The sequence below is a fragment of the Odocoileus virginianus genome, chromosome 13 (assembly GCF_023699985.2).
Source record: "Odocoileus virginianus isolate 20LAN1187 ecotype Illinois chromosome 13, Ovbor_1.2, whole genome shotgun sequence".
NCBI lineage: Eukaryota > Metazoa > Chordata > Mammalia > Artiodactyla > Cervidae > Odocoileus > Odocoileus virginianus.
In genome coordinates, this window is record NC_069686.1 from 61863285 (window position 1) to 61886002 (window position 22718).

The following is a 22718-nucleotide window of genomic DNA, read 5'->3' on the forward strand; positions in this document are numbered from 1 at the left end:
CGCTGTTTACTTAGCGAGAAATCTGCTCTTTGTCAGCTGAACACAGTGATTTCTTTATTATGGGTCTGCCCTGCGTAGGGAGTGACAGCTGAGAGCTGGCGCTCAGCTAGGTCTGGTGGAGCATGTGGGTCTCTACAGGGTGAGCGGAATGTGTGAAGGATTACGTGTGTACACAGATGTCTGTGTATAGACAGAGCAGGGTTAGGGTTAGGCTTAGCTGAGGCTGGCTAGGAGGGAACCTGGCAGCAGACAGATGGAGTGGCCAAGATGAGCCCACCCAGGGACCCTGGAGACAACCACTGTACCTTTCAGCGGCCCACAGGCTCTCCACGGCAGCCCTGTGGTCTCTCCACTCCCCAGCCCAGAACTTCCGTCCACTCGGCCAGCTCCTGCCCAGCCACCTTTCTAAAAAGTTGGTCTCATTACTTTGAAGCGTACAGGAACATGGCAGAAGCTTGGTTATGACGTGAAGAGTAGCAGTACCCATCGGTGCCCGGCCCTGCCCAAGGATGGGGGATGTGCTGGCACCCTGGGGCCCCGCGTGCCCCTCCGGGGTCCTCCTTGGAGCTCCCTGTCTCTTGGAGTCCTCACCTTCTTGCATCTGTAGCAGCTCTATGTGGCGTCTGCTGTTCAGTTGCTGAGTTGCCTCCGACTTCTGCAGCCCCATGGACCGCAGCCCGCCAGGCCCCTCTGTCTTCCTTGTCTCCTGAAGTTTGCTCAAATTCATGTCCATTGAGACCTGGGATCTGACTCTCCTAATAATACGTTGTTTGGTTTTTCTCTGTGTGGTTTATATAAATAGAATCGTTGCAGATGGATTCTTGGGAAACCTGATTTCACAGGTCACAGAATGTTCCAGAGAGTCATCCCATTGATGCCTGTGCTCTTAATTTGTGAATTCTCACTGCTCTGAAGCAATCTGGCCTGACAGGCACCTGAGATGCATCTGTGCTTTTGCTATCTTGAGCATCACTGCAGTGAATGCTCTAGCACTGATCTCTGGGGCTCAAGTACTGCCCTTTCTTTAGAATAAGTGTGTGTCTGAGAATGAAATTGCTAAGTCACAGGGTATTCACGTGTTAACCCTCCTAGATGTTGCCAGACTTTTTGCCTAGCCACTCCCACCAGCGAAGTTCAAGGACTCAGCCTGTTCCACATCCTTGTTCCCAGCATGATGTCATCCACATTTTAATTTTTGCCAAAATGGCATCTCCTGTGATTTGATTTTTCCATTTCCTTTGTCACTAATGAAGCTGAATACATCCTTTCATATGTTTATTTGCCAATAACCTTTCCTTCTCACGAAATGCCTGTTCAGTTCTTTTGCCCATTATTCTATGGAGTTGTCTTTTTCCTACTCGTCTCACTAAGCTTTTTCTATATTAAGGCTACTCATTTAGTGGCTGGCTACCTGTGCTGCAGATAGCTTCTCCCAGTCTGTGCCTGGCCTCTCTGCTCCTGTAATGGAGCATCTGGGTGAAGGGACCTTCCTGTTCTAACCTGGCACAGCTTACTGACCCTTCCTTCGTGAGTTTCCCCACATGCTCTCTCACAACCCAGCTGCCTGGTTTGAGCTTCAGCCCCTGGACTCTGCTAGCTGTTTCCCGATTTGACCCACCTTTTTTTCAACTATTCTATCACAGAACACCAAGCCTGCCCCACTCACTGACTCCTTTTCATTCCCCTGTGAGAGTTGAGGCCCAACTCAGATGCCACCTCCTACAGGAAGACTGCTCAGACTGCCCCAGAAGAGTGGATGAAACCTTTCCCTCCCACCCCTGGTTTGGCTCTAGCATCTGTGCGCTGTTTGCAGGCTACAGTGTCCACACTCCCTCCCTAATCCCAGAGGGCCCGGCATGGTGATTTTTTTTAAATTAAGAATAGTTGATTTACAATATTGTGTTAGTTTCAAGTATAGAGCAAAGTTGTTCAGTTATATATATTCTTTTTCAGATTATTTTACTTTAAATAGGTTATTACAACACCTTGAATATAGTTCCCTGTGCTATACAATAGGGCTTTATTGTTTATCTATTTTATATATAGTAGTGTGTTAATCCAAAACTCCTACTTTATCCCTCCCAACCCTTCCCCTTTGATAACCGTTTGTTTTCTAAGTCTGTGTGCCTGTTCCTATTGTATTATTTTTTAGAGTTCACACATAAGTGATATCAGATGATATTTGTCATTGTCTGGCTTACTTAGTACAGTAACGTTCATGTGGCTGCAGATGGCATTATTTCATCCCTTTTAATGGCTGAGTAATATTCCTGTGTGTGTGTGTGTGTGTGTGTGTGTGTGTCTGTGTCTGTGTCTGTGTGTCTGTGTGTCTGTGTGTGTGTGCGCGCACCACATTTCTTTATCCGTTCCTCTGTTGATGAACACTTAGGTTGCTTCTATGTCTTGGTTGTTGGACATAGTCCAGCATGGTGATTTTGTCAAGGCACCAAAGCAAGCTTTAGGTTGGATTGGGGGAAGGAGCTAGGGGATTGTCTTTTCCTAACAGCTTGTCATTACTGGGACCATATGACACTCAGTCATTTGGCTTAGATCTGTGTGTGGGGAGAGGGGGTTCAGAGTGGACCCAGGGAATGTCAGGGGTGACCAAACACTCCTGGTTCAGCACCCATTGCTCGGGTTGACAGCAACTTGCCCTGCTTTCTGGGTGTGAAATCCTGGCTGAGTCTTCTTCCAACCTTTCCTCTTCGGTAACCATAAGTTTGTTTTCTGTCTATAAGTCTGTCTATTCTGTATATAGATTCATTTGTATTATATTTTAGAGCTGTCAGAGCCCCACCCAGTGTTGTCAGAGACCCATGCTCTTCATCTGGCAGAGGCGATGATGCATGACCGCAGGAACACATCACTGACCGGCTGGCTGCTTCGGGCCGGCTCCTCTTTGCAGGTGTCCTTTGGCTGTTTTGTGGAGCCTCCCCACCCGGTGGCTCACTGGTAAAGAATCTGCCTGTTGGAGACATGGGTTTGATCCCTGGGTCGGGAAGATCTCCTGGAGATGGGAATGGCAACCCACTCCAGTATTCTTGTTTGGAAAATCTCATGGACAGAAGACCCTGGCAGGCTACAGTCCATGGGGTCACAAAAGAGTTGGAAACGCCTTAGCAGCTAAAACAACAAGAGCCTCCCCCATGCGGACAGAGTGCAGTTCAGATGCACCAGGGTGTGCCAGTTGCTCTCTGACTTAGGGAGAGGTAACGGGAGCTGGTGATGGGCAGGGAGGCCTGGCGTGCTGTGACTCATGGGGTCACAAAGAGTCGGACACGACTGAGCGACTGAACGAACTGAACTGAACTCTCCAGTGACTTTCAAGGGAACTCACTGTACCTGTCTTTATAATTGCAAACCCCCATAGTTTATCTTGAAAAGGACTTGATTTCTGGAACTTTTTTGAAATCAATGTGTGAAAAAGGTGGTAAGCAAGCTTACCAAGGTACAGTTTCCATACAACAGGAATGAAAGAAAACCAGACAAGCAAGAAACACAAACAAAACCAGTAAACAAAAGCCCTGGACAGGAGCTTGGACTCCACACAGCAGGGCATGACGGCGCTGCGTTTCTTTTCTCTTTTAAAACATTTTTTTATTTATTTATGGTTGCATCAGGTCTTTGCCGCACGTGGGCTTCTCACTAGTTGTGGCACGTGGGCTCCAGAGTGTGAGCACCTGAGATCCTACACTGGGAGGCGCCTTCTCAGCCACTGGACCACCAGGGAAGTCCCCCTGGAGCGCTCTTTCTATCTGTTCGTAGGCCAAAGGCTTGCCGGCAGGGATGCCTGTGAGAGCAGACCTGTGCCCTCCCTGGCCCCGGGCGCTAAGAGCCCCAGTTTAGGGAAGAGCAGAGCTCAGAAGAGCAGGCCAGCTTTAGGAAATTCATTTGCTTTCTGGCACATCAGTGGGCCTGATGTCACCTGCCTGGTGTTTCTGAGTAAGTGGGTCCTTGGCCTGGGTGGCTCGGCCACAGCAGAGGGTCATGGCCTCCCCACTCTGAGCCCACTGATCCTGTCCGTGGCCCTGGGATCCTGGTGGGTGGCAGCAGCTCATCCCAAAGGCAGGACCTGTGCGTACAAGCAAGCAGTCCCCGGGGCGGGCAGGGTTGGCATGTCAGGGCTGTGTGCAGGGCGCGTTCAGCTAAGGAGAGCCAGTGACCGTGTAATCCAGGCGGCTGGCAGGAAAGCATGCTCCAGAGCCCTGTGATACAGGGGAGATGGAACACAACCCTCAGACACCCTCCCCCACACCCCAACCCTGGTGTGAAGGGGCGCTCCTTTTCCTGGCCCGCCTGCCACTGATGGCGTACCCACTGGGGCGAGGCTACCCCAGGAACCAGCACACTGACTCTGCTCTCTACGAGCTGACCGTCTCGGAAGAAATGTGACAGTGATAATGACGGCAACTCCTGCCCTGTCCCGGAGGCCTTCTCCACACCAGCGCAGTATGCTTGACACACCTTCTTAGCTTCTAGGACGTTACCACCAGCTCCGCTTACAGCACGGTTTCTTCTCTTATGGTTCTGGAGGCTCTGGGGGGAGGCCCTTCCTGCTTCTTCTAGCCTCTGGCGTGGCCACTACCCCTTGGCTTGTGGCTGCATCCCTCCAGCCTCTGCCCTAGACTTACACTGCCTCCTGCTCTTCTGGGTCAGGTTTCCCCCTGCCTGGCCTCTCATAACACTTGTGCTGGCATTTAGCGTCCACCCAGATAATCCACAGGGCTTCCCTGGTGGCTCAGTGGATAAAAAATCTGCATACAATGCAGGAGACCCAGGTTCAATCCCTGGGTCAGGAAGATCCCCTGGAGGAGGAAAATGGCAACCAACTCCAGTATTCTTGCTTGGAAAATCCCATGGACCGAGTAGCCTGGTGGGCTACAGTCCAAAGGGTCACAAAGGGTTGGACATGACTGAGTGACTAAGCACAGATAACCCATAATCTCATCTCAGCATCCTCACCTTAATCACATCCTTCAGATTTTCTTTTTCCCCAAATACAGTAATTTCACAGGCTCTAAGGATTAGGACATGGAGACATCTTTTGAGAGACATCAGCTTCCCACACTTGCCTCCTCTCCACTCCCCACTCGTATTTGTAAGATTGTTCTTTTTGAATGAAGAAGCAGATTCAGAGAAGGGCATGACTTGCTCCAAGGCCCATGGTCAAAAGTGAGGCAAGGAACCCCTGTCTTCTGCTACAATGCCCTGCTCTACACTGGACACACTCACTATTTCATCCATCCATTTGTTGTTCATTATCCACTCATTCATCCATTATCCATCACCCATCCATCTATCCATCCATTTATTCTTTCAAAAGGTTGAGCACATGTGGCACCCGACTACACAGGTCCTGGTGCTGTGGGAGTGAGTGGAAGTGGGCCTGGAGTCTGCCGCTGGGGCTGCCTGTCTATTGAGGAGACAGGTCGCATGTGAACCCATCACTGCAGGTGCCTGATGACCAGCCATGATGGACATGCTCAGGGTCCGGGGAAGGAACTGTCCTCCACATCCAGGGCAGGGTAGGGACGAAGAGGAGAAAGATGTGAATGGAAAAGCAGGTGTCCGGGGCCAGCTCCCTGAGGAGGAGGAGCAAGGCAGGGCCCAGGACCAGAGAGAAAACCACGAGGGGACATGCAGGATTGAGGAGGTGGGACATAGGCCCCAGACCACACAGGCATGTGGTGTCCTGGTGCCATGAAGGCCATCGGTCACCCCAAGAAGCAGGCTGGAGAGGAGGCTTGAAAGCTTGTAGCCCCAAGTGACCAGACCTCTCCTTTGTCCCCCTCAGTGAGGCTCCTGGACCAGGCTAGGATAGAGTGATGCCCAGCACTGGGTCCGTGTTCTGCCTGCTGCCACTTTGGGTGTCGGTCATGCTGTCTGTGAAATGGGACTTGGAAGGTATTCTCTTCCTATTTCTGGCCCTCCTGACCTGCACAGGAAAAGGTCTGTGAATGTAACCGCCAGTAGGAACGTCTCTGGGTGGCCAAGGGTCCTTCCTTCCGGCTGCTGACCCCCGCCTGGGCAAACCTGCTCTGACGGCTGGTGCTGAGTCTGGGTGAGTCAGCACCCTCAGCTCCGCATTGTTCTCCTCTCCAAACAGGCACCTTGGGTGGGGTCCAGGGCCCCCAATCCCCAAATGAAGGAGCACGTTGGTTCCTGCCCAACGCCTTGGCTCAGGCTGTGCCAGGGGTCAGATATACCCCCCACTCCTCCCATGAGCACAGACTCCGCAGCCGGGCGGAAGCCAACACCCTCTAGGAACGCAGCCTGTTGTGCCAGCACCCAGGGATGGCGCCCGTCCCCAAGGGTCTAGGCGTGCTCGCTCAAGTCCAGCCAGCTTGAGCGGCGATGCACACAGACGTGCAGGGCTCCCATCGCCATGGCCTTCCCTTTCATCTCCCTCCAACGCTTGTGCTCAGCACTTGGGGAGGGCGGGGCCCAGGGCTGGATGCTGGGAGAGGTGGGCGGGGTCCTCTCCTCCACCCTCTGAGTGGCGTCCATTGGCGTCTGTTAAATGTAAGAAAGGAAACCGTGGGCACGGGCCCAGCCCCTGCCTGTCACCCAGGAATACAGCACAGCTTCCATCCTGCGCTCTTTCCATCTCCCAGCTGCCCATCCTGCTGGTGAGGGTGCAGATTGCATGACCAAGGTCGCAAGAAGTAGCAGAGCCATAATTCAGACCCAGAGAGTCCAGACTCTGCCTACCTGTGTGACAGCTCCCCTCCACCAGCGCCCCCATCCCCAGGGTCCAGTCAAAGCCATGTCTGTCAAGGGACACCGACAGGACTTCTTGAGGGCAGAGACAGCTGTGGTGGGGTCTTGCCTGTCCATGCGCTCTTGACAGTATCAGAGGACCAAGCATGCCTTCCTAGAGTCAGAAAACGCTCGGCCACTTAGAGCTCTGCACCTTGGGCCAGGCTCCTGACTGCCCCCAGTGCGGGCGGTAAGACCGGCCTTGAAGAGTGTCTGAACCTGCTGCATGGGGCTGGCCTCCAGCGCACGTTGACCACGTGGTGAGCAGCACCTTTCCTGGCAGTGCCCACTTGGACTGGAATGGCAATGGGCCAGTTAGTTGGTCCCTACTTGCTTTTTTCCTGCGCCTCTTTCTCCTTTTCCTCCTTTCTTCCCCGGGCTGGTAGCCTGGCCCTGAAACCTTGTCCAGGGGCTTTGCAGGCCCTTCCTAAGGGGGAGGGAAGAAAAGAGGAAAGCCCTAATGCTGGGAGGAACCACAGGACTCTTGTCCTGCAGCAGAATTAGCCCAGAGAGGCTGGGCCCCGCTGCTCATCACACACACACACACATGCAGACACACACACGCAACATACAGAGACACACACACACACAAACACGCAAAGACATACACATACACACAGATAGACATGTGCACACAGACACGCACACACAGAGACATGCATGCACACACAGAGAGACACACACATACACACACACGTACACAGACATGCATGCACACCTACACAGACATGCACACATAGACACACGCACAGACACACACGTACACACAGACACACACAGAGATACACAGCCACACACGCACACAGACATGCATGCACACATACACAGACATACACACATAGACACACACAAACATGCACAGACACACAGACACACATGTACGCACAGACACACACGTAAGGAGGCAGGAGGCAGCTGGCCATTCCTCTTACCCAGACTCCTGCTTGTACTCCGTGCCCAGACACGGAAGGGCCAGCGCAGCTGCCCTCGCCGCCCAGCAGCTGTGGGCAGAATGCCTGCAGGCCAGAGGGCATCAGGCCCGAAGAACCACAGCTCGAGTCTGCCTTACAGGAAGCCAAGCTCCAGATCTCAGACAGGGGGAGCCGGGGGAGGCTTCATTCGTCAAGGCTCTCCTTGACAAGCCTCGGCAGTTGCCAAAGACAGAAAAAGTCAGCTGAAACTGGTTCAAACAAACAAATGTATTGGCTCAGAGAACTGGAAAGGACGAGGTACTGGCTTCTAGTGGCTCAGTGGTAAAGAATCCTCCTGCCAATGCAGGGGACACAGGTTTGATCCCTGGGTCGGGAAGATCCCCTGGAGAAGGATATTGCAACTCACTCCAGTATTCTTGCCTGGAAATCCCATGGACAGAGGAGCCTGGCGGGCTACAATCCATGATGGTCCCAAAAGAGTCAGACACGATTTAGCGACTAAACGCCAACAGCTAGCTTCTAGTAAAGCCAGATCCCTATCCAGGGGCTCAATTCAAGAAACTTGTTCTGTGACTCTCAGCTCTGATGCTTGTGTTTCATCACCTCTTCCTGGCCTTGCCCCTCAAAGCCCTCAGCGGCTCCACACTTATGTCCTACCTGCACAACACCACCTGTGGACAGAGCCCACTTCTTTCCCAAAGATTTCAGTCAAAGCTGCTGTCTTGGGCACACGCCCATCTCCCCTGGTGCCTGGGAATATGGGAAACTGACCATCTGAGCTGGGGTCACATGCCCCACCCACAGCAGAAGAAGGAAAGAGATCCGATATCGATCCAGCCCGATGTCCTCTGTGGGTTCTGTGGGCTCTGCCATTCCCCCCAAAATACAACCTTCGCAAACATGTTCTTACATTCCAGCCCTTCTTTGCGCTTGCTTCCTTTATTTTTAGTATACTTCCCCCATGAACTCCTCCTGGGTTCCTCCTCCAGAACGCAGACCAGATGTCCCCTTCTCTGAGGAGCCTTCAGGCAGAGTCAGGGAATTTGTTCCTCTGCTGGGATCTTTATCAAACCAGCTTGTGTTTCTGCCTCTTCCACTTGGGCTGTGAGCTCCCTGTGGGTCCCTGGGCACATAGCTAGTGCTCAGGGCAATTTTGTTGGGAATATGCACAGATATGGGAAGAAGTGATTGATAAGATTAGGTTCTGATGAGCTCAGAGCTGGGCTGCATGGAGAAGGTGATACGTAGGGTGGAGTTGAAGCTGAGCAGCCCGCAGGGAGGCTGATGTGGTCAGTCCAGTTGACAAAGGCCTGCAAGCATGTGAGTGTGCACACGTGTGTACCTACAACCTAGGGGAATGTAACGTCTTTTAAAATCAGCTTACACACCTGGTCCCTCCTTCCATCCTCAAGGCCGCTTCCTTGAGTCTGCCCAGTTGCCAGAATTCAAGGCCTGGATGGCTCATGGCTAAGACCAGGGTCAGGCTCCCACAGCCCATAAGCATGGAAATGGAAGGAGAAATGGAGGCTGTGGCTGGGGGATGGCCTGAAGAAGCAGCTCCAATGTTACCAGCAGCTGCCTTTCCTGGCACCCCCAAAGCCCTGTTCTTGGTTCCCCAGCCTGGCAGCACTGCCTGTATGGGGACTGGTAGTGGTGCTTGGGATGGGACAAGCATCCAAGAAAGAGCAACTCTGGTCCCTGAAGGCCCCACCTTGAAAGTTAGGTGTGTTAATGTGATTTAAGGTCAACTGGGAAGCCCCCTGCTCCCCTGATTCATTCCTAATGCTTTAAATTCTGCCATTTGAGATTCATTCCTTTCGCTGTGTTTGGTCTGTTAGAATGACAATCTCCTGGCATTTTTGTGACCCTGGAACCTATCTGTCACTCACAACCCAGTGTGAGGCAGAGGTTCCAGCTCCCTCCTAAGAGCTGTGTTGGATTGTGCATAGTGATGGGGTGGGAGTGGGGAGGAAGGGAGTGGAAGAGCTGGAACAAAGCCGGGGGAGAAATCAAGTCCTTCTGCTCCTGGCTGCCGTCCCTTCCATGGTCCTGGCCCACCAGAGCCCTGCTCACAAAGAACTGCAGTCTTCAAGAGCACCTGCCTCTCTGCTAAGGGACCCTCTTGGATTGATTGTGGTTCCAATACTTGCTCTCTTAGTGACCTTGGGTGAGGTACCTAGCCTTTGTGAGAGTGTTCTCATCTGTAAAATAGACATAAGGTGCCGACTTTGTGGATTTTTTATTGAGATTAGTAAAGGAAAAACATGCATGTGACCCTCTGGCAGCTGGCACCCAGTCTTGAGGCAATGCCAGGTCAGGGCACAGCTAAGCGGGGCCTTGCAATGGGGACACCCAGGGAGGCTTCCCAGAGGCAGTGTCTAGACTGTTTGTTACCTGTAGCTATGTTGTTAATGGGCCTGTCATCTTGGGTCCTAGGAGCCCAGATCAGGAGACGCTCCACACCCAAAGTTGGCTGGTGGCTCAGAAGGGAGTTAGCTGCTCACCTGGTGAGGCACCAGAGGTAGGCAGCACCCTAGTCTCAGACACCCAGATGAGTGGGAGGATCGAGGATGGCCCCGGCCTGGGTGCCCCTGGACAGCCCCCAGAACCCAGTCCTGCTCTGCGTTGCCCAGACTCACATTTGGGTTCTGCCTCTCCTGGGAGGCCCTGCTGGCCCAAACCCCTCTCCCAGGCCTGGCACTGGAAGCCCTCAGGTTGCTGGACGAGCAGGGGGTGTTCTGGGCACCCCACTATCAGCTCTCCGGTGAGCTGACCCATCTCCTGGCTGGCCCCTGTCGAATCTGCTTTGGGACAGGGCAGTGGCCTCTCCAAGCTTCCTGCCGTGTCACACCCAGGGGACAGGGAGACCTTGGCTCTGTTCCCTGTTGGGGCAGGGAGGACCTGGGCTGAGGGCAGCATGATCCTGGGAGTGAGGACCTGGAGCTGGAATTGAATCCTGCCCGTGTCTCTGGCAGCATGGCATGGGGGTGACTTCCGTCTCTGGACCCGGAGCCCTCATGGGTAAAGTACAGTTGTTGGTGCCAGAGTTTTCAGGTCTCCTCCCAGAGGCCGTCAGCCCCTGCTTCCTTCACAGCCTGCTGTTTTGAAGTCAGCAAGGCATCCCTGAGGGGAGGGGATGGCCTGGAAGACACTTGAGCTCCCTGTTCCCTTGGTGAAGAGTGTGATGGGAAGGGGATGACAGAGGTCACTGTCCTCCAAAGGATGGTGGCAGGGGTGTGGAGATGAGGGCCACCTCCTCGGTGTGCGGACTCGGGCCCCACATGCCACTCCTGGGCCCAGCCACTGAGGCTGGGCAGGATCCCAGTCCCGCTGAGGCAGCTCCCCAGTGGGGTGCACGTCGCCATGACAAGACCCCTTGCAGCCTCCTGCCTGGCCAGTGGGATGTTTGTCCCCACGGACAGACCGGGGCCGCCATGTCCCCTCCATGTGTTCCATTAAACCCCCTGTAGTCACCCAGTTGTCGGGGGTCCATGCCCCCCAGGGGGTGACCTGATACTAGGGAGGCCTGACCAGGCCACTTAGGGCCACCAGCTTCATCGATGACACACTGCCTTAAGCTCGATGCCAGCCAGCCTCCCTGCGAGCCCGAGAACCGGCCCTACCTTGGATCGCCAGGGGGAGGACCACGGCCCTGAGGACTCACTCACTCGAGGTGCATCACTTACTCTCTCCTCTTGCAATGACCCTTGGCCTCTGTGGCCAGAGCAGAGCCATCTCTTTGATCCATGGACTCAGTGCCGTTTCCTCACAGGTGGCCTGGGCTCTTAGCAGTGTTAGGCGCTCAGCCGTGTCCGGCTCTTTGCGACCCCACTGACTGTGGCTTGCCAGGCTCCTCTGTCCATGGTATTCTCCAGGCAAGAATGCTGGAGTGGATTGTCATTGCCTTCTCCAGAGGATCTTCCTGACCCGGGGGTGGAGCTCGGGTCTCCTGCCTTGCAGGCAGGTTCTTTATCATTTGAGCTACAAGGACGCTCCCTGGGCTCTCAGGGCAGCCTGTGAATGAGAACGGCTGGAGGCCGTGACTGACAGCAGAGGGTCCCCTCTGCCAGGCTCGGTACCTGGCTCACGGGTGAGTCACCATCACTGGCTTTGAAAACAACTCTGAATGACTGTGCGATGTCAGTTGCCTGCCAGGCACCCGATGCAGCAGTGCCTGGGACACACCTTGCTCCTAAATAGAACCTGGTTACCTGGCAAGCGCACCTGCCCCCCTCAGATGAGAATCATGCCTCCCTTGGGGGGAGCAGAGAGCTTGTGCCGGGGGGAGGGGCTTCAGGGAGGGCACTAGCTACTGGGTCCCTGGACCCAGGCCTGCAGGGAGAAGAAATCGCCCTGACAAGGTATAGGGTGCAGGTTGGCCATGAATTGACGTGGGCAAAAGCACTGCAGCAAGGAGACGGCTTGGCAGGTTCATTGTATCTGCATGTCCCTTGCAAGTCATATCTACCAAAGCTCCAAAATATGCACTTCCCTCCTGGTCCAGTGGTTAAGAATCTGCCTTCCAATGTGGCGAATGAGGGTCCGATCCTTGGTCAGGGAACCAAGATCCCCCATGCCACAGGGCAACTAAGCCCATACACTACAACTAGAGAGGCCCTCTTGCCACAACAAAGAGCCGGCGCAGCAAAAAAAAAAAAACCTCAACAATGACACAGCAGAATGCGTACACCTAGGCGGATGGAGTGGCCTCTGCGTGGGGAGTTTGTATAACGCAGATGTTAAGACATCCGGCCGTCACCTCTTTGAGTTCTGGTATGTGCTCTGTCATAAGCACAATTTTCATGCCCTGCTGCACACAATCAGTAATTAGCTCTAGTCTGCTGCAGCCACAAACAAACCATGCCTTCTCCAAAGTGACTGGTTCTCGCAGTGCCTTTTGACACATCCGACATAACGGTTTTGAGGGCTTCCCTGGCACGTCTGAATTTTGCCCTCAAATGTGGTACTGATGTTGTATTAACAGCTCTCATTTGTTGACTGATAGCTGTGTCTCAGGCACTGTTTGAGGGACGTTCATCCTCCCAGCGATCCTGTGAAATGGGCACTGTTGTTACCCCTATTTTGCAGATGAGAAACCTGAGCCTTGATGAGGTTGAATTACTGAGCACAGTGTGACTGAGCTGGTGACGGCCGAGATTCTGCTTTTTTAAAAAAACTTTTATTGAAATGTGGTTCATTTGCAATGTTGTATTAGTTTCAGATGTGCGGCAAAGTGACTCAGTTTGATATATATATGATTCTTTACCATTGTAAGTTATCACAAGATATTGAGTATAGCTTCCTGTGCTTTATAGTAGGTCTTTGTTGATTACCTGTTTTATATGTAATTGTGGGTGTATTTTAATCCCACATTCCTAATTTATCCCCCCCCAACCTTTCTCCTTTGGTAATCATAAATTTGTTTTCTCTGTGGGTCTATTTCTATTTTGTAAGTTTATTCATATCATTTTTTTAGATTCCACATATAAGTGACATTATATGATATTTATCTTTCTCTGTCTGACTTACTTCACTCAATATGATGGTCTCTAGGTCCATTCATGTCTCTGCAAGTGACACAATTTCATTCCTTTTTATGGCTGAGTAATATTTCATTGTATATATGTACCATGTATTCTTTATCCATTCCTCTGTTGATGGACATTTAGATTACTTTCAAGTCTTGGCTATTGTGAATAGTTCTGGAATGAACATAGAGGTACATACATCTTTTTGAATTAGAGTTTTATCCATATATAAGCCCAAGAGTGGGATTGCCGATCATATGCTGCTTTTATTTTTCTAAGGAACCTACATACTATTCTTTAGAGTGGCTGAGAGTCTAATGCAGATTGATCTGAACCTCCTGCAAGGCTGACCAGATTGGTCTGAACACATTCTTTGCACTGTGTAAAGTCACAGAGAGGTCCCTATTTTCTGAAAAATAAAAAACGAAATCTTGGTAAATTTGGTTTCCAGTGACTTAGTTGTGGTTTCCCAGCAACTCCCCCCATCTGATTTTTCTTTAACATGGGCAAGTTTTGGAGCAGATGACCTCAGAACACCCCTGCAGCTAACATGCCCACAGCTGCTTGGAGGCCCCTGGGGGCCAGGCCTGTCCTTTTGTCAAGTGGAGCAGGCCCCTTCTGCAAGTCTGACCATGCAAGAAGGCCCCAGCCACGCCAGGCACATCCCTGATTGTCAGTGGGTGTCAGAGAAGGGAGACTCGGGGAACATCAGAAAGAGCTTCATGTACAGAGAGCTAGAATGATATTCCAAAATGATGGCTCAGTCTTTGAAAACTCTTCTTGAATCCTGGTCTTTTCCTTTCTAGCTGATCCTGTGGCTGAGCGCTCCACTTCAGGGATTGTCCCATGGAAGTCCCAAACTCTCCATCTTTCAGGGCATCTCCTGATTCCTCTTTCTCTCAATTCTCTTCGGAAGATAAGCCCTTTGCCTCTTCCGCATGCATGCGTGCATGCTAAGTCGCTTCAGTCGTGTCCAACTCTTTGCGACCCCATGGACTATAGCCTACCAGGCTCCTCTGTCCATGGGGATTCTCTAGGCAAGAATACTGGAGTGGGTTGCCATTTCCTTCTCCAGGGGATCTTCCTGACCCAGGATCAAACCCTGGTCTCCTGCATTGCAGGTGGATTCTTTAACCGACTGAGCTATGAGGGGAGCCCAAGAATGCTGGAGTGGGTTGCCGTGCCCTCCTCCAGGGGATCTTCCCAACCCAGGGATCAAACCCGGGGCTCCTGCATTGCAGGCAGATTCTTTACCACTGAGCCACCGGGGAAGCCCAGGTCTCTTTCCTGAATTGGCAGACTGGTTCTTTACCACTAGCGCCACCTGGGAAGCCCATTTTCATGGTCTGTTTTCCACACAGGTTGGTAGGAGGCATGCATCCGTCCATTAACGGAGACTTCCTTGTTAATGCCTCCAGCCCTGAGCAGGCCGTGGGGAAGCAGTGGTGGCAGCTTGCAGGCGTGTGGCCTGCCGAGCTTGTGGTTCTGTAGATCCAGTCCCATGTATGCAGAATTTTCATCACTGACATGAGGCACCTGGGTGGTCAGCTACACTGGTCTCGAGAGCTTTCCACCTGCACTCACTGGCTCATGTGTTAATGTGAGAGTTGAGACTCTATGTGAAAGGGATGTTGGTGCATAAAATAAACGTGTGGTTGCTCATTTGGTTCTGCTGCTTGATGGGATTCCCCTGCATCCTCCTGGGTGGGCCACGCTTTCTCACAACGCTGTCGTTTCTGTCTGCAGACCTCCCGCCCTGAGCGGCAGCCCTGTCATCTCTGATATCTCATTGATTCGGCTTTCCCCACACCCTGCCGGCCCCGGGGAGTCCCCCTTCAACGCCCCCCACCCGTACGTGAGCCCCCACATGGACCATTACCTGCGGGCAATGCACGGCAGCCCGACACATCCCGCCATCTCTGCAGCCAGGGGCCTCAGCCCCGCAGATGGTGAGTAGGGAGGCCTGGGATGTGGGATCAGAGGGGCGATGCAAACTCTGATGCTGTGTTTCTCTCCCCTCTCCGTGGGTTGGCGAACAGGCTGGCCTTCCTCCCTGCCACCCCTCAACAACAGGTCTTTTGATAAATGAGTGGTCAGAGCCATAAGCACTGGGAGTGCATTGGGTTTTGCGTTCATTTTGAAGAGCTGTTCATAAACACTCTTAGCATGCAAAATGATGTAATAAGAATGATAAGTTCTGTTTATTCATGGAGGTCCTATCTTGGGTGAGAATTGCTTGGTTGTGAGACACCCAAGCCTGCAGAAGCTGGTAGTAAGCAGAGCGGGTCTTGTATCCGGGTGTCTTGGGGCCCCCAGAGCAGAAGGAAGGCAGAGCCAGGCTGGTTGTCTGCCTCCATCATCTTGTGGGTCAAAACATGGCCTCCAAATGGACTCCAGGCTGCAGCGGAGACCACCAGTGGCTTCATGTCCCTCTTGAGAGGATGTTGAGTGGCCCAGCTCAGAGTTAGATAACAAACCTGTTCAATTCATTTGAGACAGGAAACTACAGAGTCACAAAGAGAAACTAGACCAGGTGAGTGGCTACAGCCACAGGACTTGAAGATGGACGATCAGGATGCAGTCATTTGGAAATGGCCCTTTGGGATTGGACCCAGGCCTGGACTCTGCGTGGGTCCTCCGAGTGGCCTTGACCAAGCCAGGATGCCCTGAAAGGTTGTGCTGCCTCCATGTGGGGCTGCTCTCTCCCAGAAAGTGGACCCAAGATCCTCCACGTCTCTCCTGAGCATGTAGACCACGTTCTGAATGCTGCCCCACCTTAAAGTTCACATGTGGTGCAGTGGGCAGGAGTTGTGTTGCCTCATGTGGAAAAGGAGCCTCTGCAGACATGGTTAGGTTGGGGATTTTGAATCAGAGAGATCATCATGATGATCCACGTGGGCTTAAATCCAATGATAAATGTCCTTACAAGGGAGACACAGGAGACGATGGAAAGATGGAGCCATGTGGCCACAAGCCAAGGAAGCTGGCAGCTCCCAGAAGCTGGAAGAAGCAAGGGACAGATTTCCCCCTAAAGCTTCCAAGAAAGGGTGGCCCTGCTGACTCCTTGATTTGGGACTTCCGACGTCCAGAGCTGTGAGAGAATCAAATCTGTTTTCACAGCAGTTAATGGCAAGCCTGAACTAACTTGTTACCGCAGCCCAGAGAAACTAATACACATGGTGAATGGGCGGTCCTCTCGAGGCCTGGGTCAGAGAGGGGCCAGAGGGGTGTTTGGAGGAGGGACAAGGAACAGAGCGCCCTCCTGGAGAGCCTGTGAATCAGAGACCCCGTGGCTACTGACAGCAGTGTAGCCACGAAGATCTAAGTGGTAAGACAAGACTGCCCTGGAGGCAGAGACTTCTGTTGACAGAGCCCTGATTTTGTGCCTGCTTTCCATATACCAGCCTTGTAGCACTTACCACACTCACTTGGCCCAGCCCCAGACCCTCGAGACAGCAGAGAATGTACCGAAGAGACCTGGCTAATGAGCATGGCCCTGACCCCTACAGGGGATGGGTCAGAGACCCTGAGGCCTCGCTGGTCCCCAGACCAAGCTCCCCAGTGAGCAGAGATAGGCTGACAGGTTCATCCAGCAGCCGTGCCAGCTGAACATTTCATCAGCAGTCTGAGGCCGAATCCGCCAGAGTGTGTGTTGCAGAGGACAGTGGGCATTCCAGGGAAGGCGTCAGGGAGGAGGTGGATGAGCAAGGGGGAAGGGAGGGCGTTTGAGGCACAGACAGGGCAGGCAGAGGCCGTGGGGCTGCAGGCTGGCGCTCTCCCTGGAGGATACAGCGGGGGGGGGGGGGGGGGGGGGGGGGAGAAGCAGAGGATGACTTGCTTCTGTGGGTTGGCTATTTCCCTCTGCCCAGCACGTGTGCATCTCCTCTGTCTGCCAAAGCTAATATCAGAGAGACTGTGAAGACAGCTCTTAGAAACTTGGGCTCTGGATTTCCCATCACAAGCACAGAAATCGAAACTGTAATCAGAAATCTTCCAGCAAACAAAAGCCTAGGACCAGATGGCTTCACAGCTGAATTCTACCAAAAATTTAGAGAAGAGCTAACACCTATCTTACTCAAACTCTTCCAGAAAATTGCAGAAGAAGGTAAACTTCCAAATTCATTCTATGAAGCCACCATCACCCTAATTCCAAAACCAGACAAAGATGCCACAAAAAAAGAAAACTACAGGCCAGCATCACTGATGAACATAGATGCAAAAATCCTTAACAAAATTTTATCAAACAGATTCCAACAACATATTAAAAAGATCATACATCATGACCAACTGGGCTTTATCCCAGGAATGCAAGGGTTCTTTAATATCTACAAATCAATCAATATAATACACCACATTAACAAATTGAAAGATAAAAAACCATATGATTATCTCAATAGATGCAGAAAAAGTCTTTGACAAAATTCAACATCCATTTATGATAAAAAAAAAAAAACTCTACAGAAAGCAGGAATAGAAGGAACATACTTCAACATAATAAAAGCTATATATGACAAACCCACAGCAAACATTATCCTCAATGGTGAGAAATTGAAAGCATTTCCCCTAAAATGGAACAAGACAAGGGTGCCCACTCTCACCACTACTGTTCAACATAGTTTTGGAAGTGTTGGCCACAGCAATCAGAGCAGAAAAAGAAGTAAAAGGAATCCAGATAGTAAAAGAAGAAGTGAAACTCTCGCTGTTTGCAGATGACATGATCCTCTACATAGAAAACCCTAAAGACTCTACCAGAAAATTACTAAAGCTAATCAATGAATATAGTGAAGTTGCAGGATATAAAATTAACACACAGAAATCCCTTGCATTCCTATACACTAACAATGAGAAAACAGAAAGAGAAATTAAGGAAACAATACCATTCACCATTGCAATGAAAAGAATAAAATACTTAGGAGTATATCTACCTAAAGAAACAAAAGACCTATACATAGAAAACTATAAAACACTGATGAAAGAAATCAAAGAGGACACAAACAGATGGAGAAACATACTGTGTTTGTTGATTGGAAGAATCAATATTGTCAAAATGGCTATACTACCCAAAGCAGTCTATAGATTCAGTGCAATCCCTATCAAGCTACCAATGGTATTTTTCACAGAACTAGGACAAATAATTTCACAATTTGTATGGAAATACAAAAAACCTCGAATAGCCAAAGCAATCTTGAGAAAGAAGAATAGAACTGGAGGAATCAACCTGCCTGACATCAGACTATACTACAAAGCCACAGCCATCAAGACAGTATGGTACTGGCACAAAGACAGAAATATAGATCAATGGAACAGAATAGAAAGCCCAGAGATAAATCCATGTACCTATGGACACCTTATCTTCAACAAAGGAGGCAAGGATATACAATGGAAAAAAGACAACCTCTTTAACAAGTGGTGCTGGGAAAACTGGTCAACCACTTGTAAAAAAATGAAACTAGAACACTTTCTAACACCATACACAAAACTAAATTCAAAATGGATTAAAGATCTAAATGTAAGACCAGAAACTATAAAACTCCTAGAGGAGAACATAGGCAAAACACTCTCCAACATAAATCACAGCAGGATCCTCTATGACCCACCTCCCAGAATATTGGAAATAAAAGCAAAAATAAACAAATGGGACCTAATGAAACTAAAAAGCTTTTGCACAACAAAGGAAACTATAAGCAAGGTGAAAAGACAGCCTTCAGAATGGGAGAAAATAATAGCAAACGAAGCAACAGACAAAGGATTAATCTCAAAAATATAAGCAACTCCTGCAGCTCAATTCCAGAAAAATAAATGACCCAATCAAAAAATGGGCAAAATAGCTAAACAGACATTTCTCCAAGGAAGACATACAGATGGCTAACAAACACATGAAAAGATGCTCAACATCACTCATTATCAGAAAAATGCAAATCAAAACCTCAGTGAGGTACCATTACACACCAGTCAGGATGGCTGCTATCCAAAAGTCTACAAGCAATAAATGCTGGAGAGGGTGTGGAGAAAAGGGAACCCTCTTACACTGTTGGTGGGAATGCAAACTAGTACAGCCACTATGGAGAACAGTGTGGAGATTCCTTAAAAAACTGGAAATAGAACTGCCATATGACCCAGCAGTCCCACTCCTGGGCATACACACTGAGGAAACCAGATCTGAAAGAGACACGTGCACCCCAATGTTCATCGCAGCACTATTTATAATAGCCAGGACATGGAAGCAACCTAGATGCCCATCAGCAGACGAATGGATAAGGAAGCTGTGGTACATATACACCATGGAATATTACTCAGCCATTAAAAAGAATTCATTTGAAGCAGTTCTAATGAGATGGATGAAACTGGAGTCCATTATACAGAGTGAAGTAAGCCAGAAAGATAAAGACCAATACAGTATACTAAAGCATATATATGGAATTTAAAAAGATGGTAACAATAACCCTATATGCAAAACAGAAAAAGAGACACAGATGTACAGAACAGACTTTTAGACTCTGTAGGAGAAGGCGAGGGTGGGATGTTCTGAGAGAATAGCATTGAAACAAGTATACTATCAAGGGTGAAACAGATCACCAGCCCAGGTTGGATGCATGAGACAAGTGCTCAGGGCTGGTGCACTGGGAAGACCCAGAGGGATGGGATGGAGAGGGAGGCGGGAGAGGGGATTGGGAAGGGGGACACATGTAAACCCATGGCTGATTCATGTCAATGTATGACAAAAACCACTACAATATATAAAATAAAGAAAAAAAAAAGAAACTTGGGCTCTGGATTCAACATCTTCAACTCTTAAAGTGCCAGAGTCCTCTGCTGCTAAGGGGCTTACCGGGTGATGCTTCCACAAGAGTGGATTCCACTAGAGAGTGGATTCGATCCCGAAGCCCTGGGACTGCACCCACCCAGGAATGCCCAGCCCAACATTGCCTGATACTGTCATTTTTACTAGTAATTTGACGTGTGGATATGATTACCCCCATTTTACAGATGGCAAACTGAGCCAGCTCAGAAAGGTGGGGCCTTCTTCATTTTTCACACATGGTAAAAGCCAAGACTCCCAATCGGGATAGTGGGGTGACCAAAAAATTTGTTAAGATTTTCCTCTGATGGGAAAACCCAAACAAACTTTTTGGGCAACTCAAAATTTGCTTCCTAAGCCTCCCTTTAATTAGCACCACACCCCTGAGTGCCAGGCATCTTCAGGATATGCTGAAGTTCATCCTCCCACCTCCTTCCTAAGCCCCAGGCAGAGCTGAGTGCGAGGTTGAAGGTGAACAGCCCACCCTGGTTCTTCAGCTGTGGGACAGGCGGGGAGCTTTACCTGGCCAGGCTGGGTGAGCACTCACCTGCGGTCCCGCCTTGAGTGTTAAGGTGAGTGTGGCCTGGCGCCCAGCTGTCTGGCCGTCCCGGCACTTCCCATTGCATCTTCTTTCTCCTTTGGAAACTCTGGTGGATCACAGACCCTGTCAGCCTGAAGCTCAGGGCTTCCGGGAGGAGGAAGCAGTTGTTTCTGGCTTTGAGGAAAGAGGAATGTGAGGCTGGGAGCTGCAGCCCCATCAGCAGAAACCGTCCCACCCCAGCCGGCCCCGCCCAGCTGTCTGCTCAGGGCTGGCCTGGGACAGCGGGGCCAGGGGACCCAGGAGCCTCGGGAGTGGAGGATGGCTGGTGGGCCCCGAGGGGCCTGCTCGGGTCAGCTGTGTGTTTCTCTTCTTTTTGGCCAGATCCTAACAGTTTCTTTCTCTCCCTCCCAGCCACAGTGGCTCATGAGCACCTTAAGGACCGGGGGCTCTTTGGCCTCCCCGCTGCAGGCACCAACGCCTCAGACTATCACCACCAGATGGCTCTCATGGCGGGCCACCCCGCGCCATATGGGGACCTGCTGATGCATAGTGGCGGTGCGGCCAGCGCCCCCCACCTCCACGACTACCTCCATCCAGTGGATGGTGAGTGCTGGGCCGGGGTTGGGGTGGGCAACAGGACAAGGCTGACGGTTCCCTCTGGGGACGAGGCGGGTGCTGGTGGCTCCTTTTGCCTGGAGGAGGCAGATGGAAGGGTCCGTGGGGGACCAAGTGTAAACACCACACAAAAATACCTAATGGGTCATCAAGGGCCAAGAAGTGTTGTAGAAATTGCAGACAGTCCAAAGAAAAAAAAGACTCATGTCTGCCTTCATGGAACTTATAGCATAATGGGGACAGACCGACAGCTCAGAAATGGGGGAAGGGGAATTCCTTAGATGTCTTTGTGGGACTCTGCAAAGATCCCACATGCTGTGTGGCCAAAGAAAAGGAAAAAGGAAATGGGGTAAGAAGCTTCAAGTGGATGGGGGTGCCATCTTGGATGAGGAAGTCCTCATTGAGAAGATACTGGAGCAAAGAACTGAAAGAGCTGAGCCATGCAGAAATAAGCCGAAGAGTGATACAGGCAGGAGAGACAGCACTTGCAAAGGGCCTGAAGCAGCAGTGTGCCTGCTGGGAGCAAGAAAAGCCCAGGAGACCAGCGGATCTGGTACCCTATGAGTGCAGGGCCCACAGGCTATGGCCAGAGTTCTGGGGCTGGCTGTGCCGGCCACTCAGGGCTTTCACAGCAGAGTGAGATGGGGCCCGTGGAGTTGGACAGAAGAGTAGTGAGACCGGATTTATTCTTAAAAGGAACTCCATTCTGGAGTTCAACCAGTCCATGCTGGTTGAGAGCAGATTTAGGGGCAAGGTGGAAGTGGAGGTTCCAGCTGGCAGATATTGGGAGAAGTGGTCGTTTCAGATAGATTTTGAAGGAAGAGTCACAAGATTTGTTCCTGGATGGGATGCAGAGCAAGGCAGGAAGGAAGGCGTTGAGAATATCAGGATCTCCAGCCTGAGCAGTTGGAGGCTGGAGTAGTCAGGGACTGAGCCAGGAGGCCGCAGGCACGTTTGTGTGGATGGAAGATTGGGTGACCCGGGGAGATGAAGTGGCCTGGTCCTCCTTAGATGCTAAGACCCCCTCCTACCCTCTGCAGTCTCACAGCTGTTTTCCCAGGGGCACCTGCACCCTGACCTTGAGCCCCTGGGGTCAAATGGAGCCCCCTGTGCGGGAGAGGGTGAAGGAGGGGGAGAACGCTAAGGGCATCTCGCCCCCTCCCCAGCCAGTGCTGCTCCACCTGCTGGTCTTGGAGCTCCCCCCAGAGACACCCAGGGATACAGGCCAGGCAGCAGGGCTGGAAACCACAGCAAGGTTCCTACGGGGTTGTCCTCCTCAAGCCCTTCTATACTTCCTGATTTCAGGGAGCACACAGGCCTACAAGAAGACCTGCCTGGGCTGCAGGCAGCCCCGTGGGATCATACAGGGCTTGGAGGGGCTCTGCATCCCTCAGACCCCCACCCCCGTCCTCTCGTCCTCTGCCCTGGGCTTCCTGTCCACCCCCGGCCAATGCAACTCCACCTTATTGGCTGGAGCAAAGCCAAGCTCCTTACTTCCTAAGGCTTGGCTGAGACCTCACCTCCTCTGAGAAGTCCTCCTGGAT

General features: G+C 51.3%; 1 protein-coding gene across 1 annotated transcript in view; it reads left to right on the top strand.

The window, feature by feature from the left end:
- The window catches only part of GLI2 (GLI family zinc finger 2), a 71087-nt gene that overhangs the window by 13914 nt on the left and 34455 nt on the right, over positions 1-22718 (top strand). The window contains exons 2-3 of the mRNA XM_020894702.2: positions 14966-15168; positions 20971-21162. Of these exons, the coding sequence (XP_020750361.2) occupies positions 14966-15168; positions 20971-21162 (395 nt within the window). The remainder of the gene's footprint in view (positions 1-14965; positions 15169-20970; positions 21163-22718) is intronic.